At 39.7% G+C, this 8739-nt stretch overlaps 1 protein-coding gene across 1 annotated transcript; it reads left to right on the top strand.

The window, feature by feature from the left end:
• The first annotated feature begins 1436 nt into the window (after positions 1 to 1436).
• On the top strand, positions 1437 to 4455 carry LOC142358223 (uncharacterized). The gene is made up of 4 exons (XM_075409671.1): positions 1437 to 2233; positions 2288 to 3053; positions 3426 to 3696; positions 3938 to 4455. Exons 1-4 carry the CDS (start codon positions 1437 to 1439, stop codon positions 4453 to 4455), a joined length of 2352 nt encoding a protein of 783 aa, XP_075265786.1.
• Positions 4456 to 8739: the final 4284 nt, after the last annotated feature.

Genomic DNA, 8739 nt, shown 5'->3' with positions numbered 1-8739 from the left:
AATTTTTCACATTTGCTTTTTGCCTTAACTTTCAACTCACGTTACTGAAATAATTTTCAACAGTCTTATCAAAACTAATCAGGAACAGCAAGAAACTCTAATTCTTTCCTCTTGAAAACTTTCACCCCAGTTCCTTATTTGTCTCAAGTTCTTACACCTGTAATGAATTCAGAGATGTGTAGAGTTTGCAAAAAGACATTTTCGGACAAACGAAGCTTACGTCGACACATGAAAGATGTGCATAAACATTATGCACAAACAAACGTATTCGTGTGCGATGATTGCGCATTTGCTAATGAAAAAGTGGTCGAGCTCGAGACGCATATGAGACAACAACACTCAACCCACCCACGCTATTGCCTTTACTGCAAAGAGTTTTTCACAGACAACCCCAAGTACATGGAGCACATGAATAAAAATCTTGGACTGCCAGTATGGGATGCTGTTGCTGAAAACAATCAAGAATTGGAAATTCTTCATTCCGAGCAAGCATTCGGCGGTGTGTTGAAAACATATGACATACCATTGGGAGTGCATGAAATAAACTTGCTAAGTTTCATGCGTAGCAAACGTGATGAGATTGAAAACGTTGTTCAACTCAACACCCAAAATCAAGCACAAAAACTTCAGTTTAGCGCACTGGTACAACTCACAAAACCATCGAATGATGAAAACGTTAGCGGTCAGCCAGATCGCATCAAAATATACATCAACTCAAAAATGCAGCGGGTCGACTTCACAGGCTTGAGCAAATCCTGTTTCGCTGGAATGGTTGAACAAATGCTGCTCGCATTGAACAATTTTGCATCCCACGGTAGCGGTTGGACAGTAGATAGAATTGAAAACATTGAAGTGAGACTCGCCAGGTCAAAGCCGATCGCAGCATCGTCGTATTTGGCCTTGCCTACTGACCTAGCAAAAAGCCAGTACCTGTTGAATATTCGCAACCGACAAGACGAGAAATGTTTTCTCTACTGCTATACAGCTCAATTTCATAAGACATTCGGGCCACAATTGATACCGCCTAATGCTCCAAAGACAAAAAACAAATCCAATCAAGTACAGTTCGGAAAATCGAAGAGCAAAACATACGGTTGGTGAATTCATGCCTATGGCTTTTCACCAAATGGAAAAATTTGAAGAGCTGAACCAGGTACGCGTTAATGTTTTCCGACACTCGAATAAGAAACTGATTCCTTTCCGCATATCAAATAATCGAAACTTTAGTTTCAACCTGGATCTGCTCTTGCTAAGTGATGGTTCAATGCGTCACTATGTCCTGATCACAAATATCGGGTCTTATCCATTAATATCTTGGAAAACGCTAGCGCGTTGACAATCATTTGTGTCGTTACTGTTTCCATATCAGCACTTCGTTGGATAGACATGGGAGACATGAAGAAATTTGTCATCAAAACACGCAAGCAATAATAAAAATGCCCAAAGTGGAACAGCAAAACATTGAATTCAAAAATGTTCAAGCCCGATGGTTCGCGCCGATAGTTGGATTTTTCCATCTGGAGTCAATAATTGAACCAGTTGCCAACAATTACCACACACAACAAAACTCAGTTACTAGGGCATTGGAGGAACATAAGCCATGCAGCTATGCTCTGCTCTTCGTTGCTTTGAATGAAACAAAGCCATTTTACTTCGATCTCAAATGTGGTCCGAATGTCATGGTTGAATTTGTTAAGTCACTGGAGCAGATTGCTAGGGATATATACGATGTGAAACAACAACACAAAAATTTTTCCGGCGAACCAACAATAAATAAAGATGAGGCTACCATGTGCTGGATTTGTAAAACCGAATTAAATACATCTTCAAAAGATCCCACTGTTCTAGACCACTGTCACTTCACAGGAAAATTTATGGGATGGGCACATGCGCAGTGCAACTTGAAACGCAAAACTTTAAACTTCACACCACTATTCGCTCACAACTTGGCAAACTGCGACCTTCATCACGTAGTATTGGCAATGCAAAACCTGAATGAGAAAAATACAATTTCGGTGGTGCCAAGCACAAGTGAGAAATTCATCTCATTGCAAATTGGAGTGCATATGAAAACAACACAAAACAAGAAAGGTGTTTGGACCAGTCAGTATAAGTATATCAGACTATTGGACTCATTCAAATTCATGAATGCGTCGCTCGACAAGTTGGTGCAGAACCTGCCAGCTGATCAATTCACTTTATTGGAACAACATTTCTTATCGTGGCCGACAAGGTCGGTAAATTTGTTAAAACAAAAAGGCTCATTCCCTTATTGATTCGTCGATAGCTTTGAAAAATTACAAGAGGCTCAGCTTCCCCCTCTCAATAAAAGGACAAACAGTTTGCAGCAGTACGAGGTAACAGTGAGTGAAGATGAATACAAGCGAGCCATCGAAGTGTTCAATTTATTTGAGTGCCGGAACATTGGTGACTACTACAATTTGTATTTGACAACAGATGTGTTTCTCCTCGCTGCAGTTGTACTGTGTTTTCGAAAAGTTTGTTATGAAACATATGGACTCGACTGCTGTCAGTACTACACCGCTTCCAACTTGTCAGGGGATACAATGCTCAAAATATGCAATCCCAAACTACATCTTCTAACAGAGAGAGAACACCTTGACATGGTTGAAAGTCTTATAAGAGGAGGCGTGAGCTCGGTTTACAGCAAGCGGCTTTGTCGCGCAAACAACAAGTTTCTTTCGGACTACAAACCAAAGAACCTTTCTTCGTTTATAATAATGATCGACGCCAATAATCTGTACGGAGGAATCATGGAAAAATTCTGCCTACCCCTTCATGAATTCGAAATGTTTGACAAAAGTGAATGGACCAATGAGCAGGCCCAGGAAATTTTGCGCCGAATATTGATTACGCCTGATGACGATGGATTGGGATACATAGTTGAAGTCGATTTAAGTTACCCCGACAGCCTGCACGATCTACATTCTGATTTTCTTTTGGCACCCACAAGAGAAGCAATTGATGAATGCTGGCTCAGCGAGTACCAAAGGAGCTTGTTGGCCGATATGCAAATTAAAAAACCCTCGCAGGTGAAAAAGCTTATTCAGACGCTGTTTGATAATTAAATTTACACATTGCACTACCAAACTCTCAAACTCTATGTCGAACTAGGATTGGTAGTGACCAAGCTCCATAGAGTGCTTTCATTCAAACAGCAAATGTGGCTCGCCCCATACGTGAAACTGAATACGGAAAAGCGAAAGCAAGCAAAGAATAATTTTGAGGAAGATTTTTTTAAATTGATGGTTAATTCGTCCTTTGGAAAAACTTGTGAAGGAGAGCGAAACCGAATGAAAGTAAAATTAACCCGCACTGAAGAGGAAACGCTAAAGTGGTCAGACAAGCCCGAGTACCAATCGTCAAAAATTATTAGTGAAGATCTTGTCACTGTATGCCTTCAGCAATCGGAAATACTTTGGGACAAGCCAACCATAGTGGGTGCCTGTATATTGGACTTGGCAAAGAAGTTCATGTTCGAGTTTCACTACAAAGTCATGAAGAAAATTTTGACTGCAATTTGCTTTATTCAGACACAGACTCTTTCGTATAGGAGGTGTGTTCACGAGACTTTTTTGCAGAACTACAGCGAAAAAATTCGGTCGCTGAGCAGTTCGATTTTTCAAACTTTCCACCAGAACACACCTTGTGCAGCAGGGAAAATGCCAGAGTCACGTTAAAGTTCAAAGACGAAATGGGAAGCAAGCCAATTGCAGAGTTTTGTGGTCTGAAGCCGAAGTTGTACTCAATCAAGCTCGCTGAAGGCAAGTATAAGTCTTTTTTCAGTACCACTGTATCGCCATTCAAACGCAATCATTCAATAAAAACAAGCACGCATTAGGCATTCGGATAGTTCCAGTTTTTTCTGCAGGCAGGAAAGCTCGGATGAATTGCAAATGATCAAGTTTTTTTTCAGGTCCTGCTAAGCAGTCAGCAAAAGGAGTGACAAAAGATGCCCGCCGCAGTATGACCCACGAGCTGTACAAACGAACTCTTTTGGGCGGCGAGGTGGTGCGTTTGCTGAACACTCGAATAGCTTCAAGCAACCACAGGCTCCACACAATTGCTGTAAACAAGAAGTCTTTGTCAGGCTACGATGGCAAGCGGTTTATTATGAGTGACCAAGTTTCCATGCTGCCCTATGGTCATCGTTCGTTACGAGAGGATATGTTCTTCAAGTCAATAATTAATGAGCCCGATTGGGGCGCGGATGACTTGGGCGAAAGCGAGCAGGAAAGTAAGCAGCAGGCGCAGGGAGGTGGGCAGCAGGAGCAGGAAAGCAGGCAGCAAGCTTCGGTAGCTGGGCAGCAGGCGCTGGAAAGCGAGCAGCAGCCGCAGGAAAGTCAGCAGCAGGTGCTGGAAAGCAGGCAGCACCAGCAACAACAGTACAAAAACAAGCAGCAAACACAACAAACAACAAACATTCCACATTGAAGCAGTATTCTCAACACAAGTTTAAACTCAATTCCCGACCCAGGTTTTCACCAACGCGAATACAGCGAGGATGAATTAAACGAAAACGTGGTAGATTTTGACAATTTGTCAGAGTTTTTGGACAGTGGTTCCTCTACAGACGCAGCTTGCGATGGATTTATTCTAAGTCAAGCGATAGAAGAATCAGATAGCAGACCCCAACCTCCAATCACAATTGATGAACAACCGCCAGCCAACCACCCAGCCAGTCACAATTGAACAACAAAATCTGCAAGATCAACCACCTACCAGAAAGAAAAGACGAGCAAGAATTATAGAAAGTAATAGCGAAGAGGACTGAGGAACCAAACAAAAATACAAAAAGTCTTGTCTCATCCTATATTTGTACCTATATTGTTAAAAAAAAACTTGCAGTCCGGCTTATATTGCCCAATTGGCTTTTTTAAAAAGTGAAATTTGTACCGTCCCCCCTTTTTGGGCTAGAAGTTTCTTGTGTGTAGTGAGTGAGGTCATACATGCAGGGTTTCCGCTGCCATACATGCAGGGTTTTTCTTATTCATTTTACACCCAATAAAAATCAGTAGAACCGGATTTTTTTAAAAAAAAGTTCCTACCCAAAAATCCGGTCCGTAAAAAGTTTTTTTTTACACTGATGTTGCAACCTTTGACCCTGTTTCACCCTTGTCCATTGAAGTTGTTGTGAGCCAGTTCCAAAACATCCAACACACTCTCTCAGACCTACTATTATACATCAAAAGTAAAACTATATAAAAAACGTCGCTGTGAGGTAGTCATTTATGTTACATGAGTCTGAATTAACTGAAAAATTCTAGCAAATATTGCAACCAATAAGCTCCTTCAATATGTTTCAATCAGATTTGAGAAATGAATTCTACAGAGTCGCGTAACTATATTGCATTTTGAGTACGCCGAAACGTCATAAAGTCCAGCCTCGGGCTAAGCATAATAAAAATTTCTTTTGCAAATTCGGGAGTGCAGGTTGTCGGCATCAAAACTTTTAAGAGCGTGTTTTAGATATACCAGCAAATTCTAAAATAGATGGCTGAATACACTTTGCAGATAAAAAATATTTCAGCATTTCCTTTTCTTTTTCTTCTATTGGGATAGAAAAAAGGGACTTTATGACTTACCTTGCAGAGTGCCTCCATTTCATGGATAGAATTCAAATGTGTCCCGTTGGCAAAGAATTTGGGACCACTTTGACCGGCTCTCCTAACTTTAAAAAAATTGGCGAATGAAAATCAAGTTTTCTTCGGAAGAGATTCGGAAAATAATAAAATGAAAACCACCTCCTATTTTTTTATTTAATTTTTTGTGTGGCATATCCTTAGAAATTGAAACCCCCTCCCCCCGTATTTGAAACATTGTAACCGATACAAATGTTTGGAGAGAAATCCCCCCCCCCCCAAAAAAAGTAGCGTTTCCTTTTGAGTTCGCCAATTTTTTTCTGTCTAGCGGTGCTGATGGAGTCAGCACAAGTATACAAATCAGGAACAAATCAAGTTGAATAAGTGCCGACTGGCTAATATACAATTAGGGATTCAATAATTTTAGTAAAAATGAGAAGGACCAAAAAGTTGAACCAGACAAAATAAACATCTGTGACCTTTGTGTTTTTAGCCAAAAATGTAAGAAAAACAAGTTTCCCCAGTTCCCCTGAAACCCTTTATATTGTTCCCAGAATAATGAATTTTTGATCTGTCGGCAATTTTTCTAAGATCTTACCACAAAAACGTAGTGGGCGGACAAAAAACCGAAAAATCGGAACAGTTTTGGCTAAAAATTGGGTTATGTTTCATGAAAATCGGATATATGCACGCTAAGTTTTGCAGCGCTATATAATAAAGCAGTAAAATGAGCGAGATTACTGGGTAAAATGAACGCATTCCAACGCGCCTTTGTCTAGCACTGCTTAGTTTTTGGCGGAAAAGTTGCAAAAGTTGCAAGCAATTTGAACTAATTTCATAGCACCGATGTATAATTTAGGCGAAAAGTTAAGAATAAAACAACAAAACTGCTTTAATTCCAATATGGGAGGGGGAACATTTTATTCAAATTTCAAAAAAAATTAGAAGTCCCACCCCGGTGTTGTTGGGCCGAGAAAATCAGGCTTCCAAAAGTGTCCGCGCCCCCCCCCCCCCCCCCCGGTGAGGTTCTAGTCGCTTTTTTATACTACTGACATAGGCAACTTCCGTCTGGGACGGTCTGGACATACTTGCATAGGTACTTTCCGTTTGGGAGGGTCTGGACATACTTGCTTCCGTCTGGCACCTCAGCCTGGGATGTGTTATATGTTTGTTCGTAAAGATACACTTTTGAATATCTCTTTACTCATGTTTTCAAATTTAGCTAAGCTAAACTTCAATATGTTTGAAAATTCCCCTTTCATACAAATAATCATTTACGATGCCTGTCATAATTCATGATTGACTGAATGTGAGCTTGAAGCATTCAAAATCAACAAAAGCAGCGCATGATTTTAAGACCACCAAAATGATTCCTTTCAAGCAATGTTACGTGGCTCTGCTTTAGTTACTACAAATTTATCCGGGAATTTACGCTGATCATATTGAATGCCAGATTTTCCTTGTGGCGTCATTAGAGTTAATTATAATTTGCGGCAAAAAAGTAACTTGCCTAAAAGTTCCAGACTTAATCCAATTAGACCACTGATCATGCAATATACGCATACAAGATTTTTTTGGATATTATATTTTGTGGTCCAGACAGCAGCAAGAACATGAAAAATGCTATGAATTGGTAAAATCGCTCTCAACAAAAACTAAAGAATTTTTCAGCCACAGACGTACTGATACATGTCAAAATGGAGAATCGATGGAACAGAAAGGAAGAACGAACTGCTATTCCGGTCTATGTTCATCCAGATCTCATTCAGTGGTCAGTGTCATTATATCTTCATTTAGTATTCGAGATTGTTCAAATACGTGACTTTTATATTTCTAACCTGCAGTTTCTTTATATTAAACTTCTTAGGGTTGTTCACCATTTTTTATATGCTTATTCCTCATATGGGGGATTCTTTATATGATGTTTGCTTTTTTTCTGAGAGCTTTATATGATTTTACCGATTATGATTCCGCCGGTTTTGCTTTTGAGAACCTTGTATGCATTTTTTTTTATGTGGGCCCTGACTTGAGTCTCAGCCCGGGTCGACACTGAATGGTTAACTTGTAAGAACTTGCAAGTTTCTTGCAAAAAAAGGTTAACTTGTAAGAACTTGCAAGTCGAACGGTTAACTTGTAAGAACTTGCAAGTCGAATGGTTAACTTTTAAGTTTCAGTCCAAACTGAAAAACACATTGAAAATAGAATTTCTGACCAATTTCATACAGGATTATTGGATGTATTACCTGCTGCGGTCTTTTAGAGGGCGCTTTACTTGGCCGGACTCGAGTCGCAGAGCTTTTCAGTGCTGAACCAGCACATTTAAAGTGTAAAAATTTAATTCAGTTCTGAAACATTGCCTCTCAAAAATATCGTAAGTTCCTTTATGTGCAGTTCTTCTTCATTATGATTACGTGAAGCTCATGGATTACGTGAAGCGCAGTCTGAAAATCACTCATACCCCAAAATTAGGTCTGAGCAGATTGATTTCATACTTTTGTAGCTTATAACTGGTAATTACTATTGTAGTATGCACACTACATATATATAAGCTAGTTTGTAGGCAATTGCCACACAGTGCATTTATCTTAGTGGTTACGACTTGCTACGCATATCAAACGTTTTAAATACTCACGTGGAAGTTCGAATAGCATATAAATCAAACCTTGTTGGCGGGAATCAAGCCGTGCATATTATATTTCATGAAGTAAATTTTATTCCAAAAACAAGACTGGCCCGCATAAATTGGGACATGATCATCCTTAAAAAACAGAATGTTTCTACACTTATTCAGTGCTGATTTACTCTGCCACAAACCTCCTGGGGCTATCTTTATATGGCTGTTCCATTTGTCGCTGAGGACTTAAAAACATTATGCCTTATATTGTTCCTCTGCCTTATAAGGTTGATTTGTTACATGAGTTTGTTTTTTATAGTTGAGAATCATGCATGGTTTCGCCATTTACAGTTTTACCGTTTGTTGTTGCCAACTTTATATGATTCTGCCGTGTGGTTTACCCAAGAGGCGATCTGTTGAAACCTTGATAGGTTCCGTCTTACATGTTGATTTTTGTATTTGGTTCTACATCCTATTGTTTAGAATCGTTAGGTCCGCTTTATATGGTTCTGCTTTATCTGT

This window comes from Convolutriloba macropyga, unplaced genomic scaffold (genome assembly GCF_964194025.1).
Source record: "Convolutriloba macropyga unplaced genomic scaffold, txConMacr16.3 SCAFFOLD_2606, whole genome shotgun sequence".
In the NCBI taxonomy this organism is placed as follows: Eukaryota; Metazoa; Xenacoelomorpha; order Acoela; family Convolutidae; genus Convolutriloba; species Convolutriloba macropyga.
This window is presented reverse-complemented; position numbering and strand designations above follow the sequence as displayed.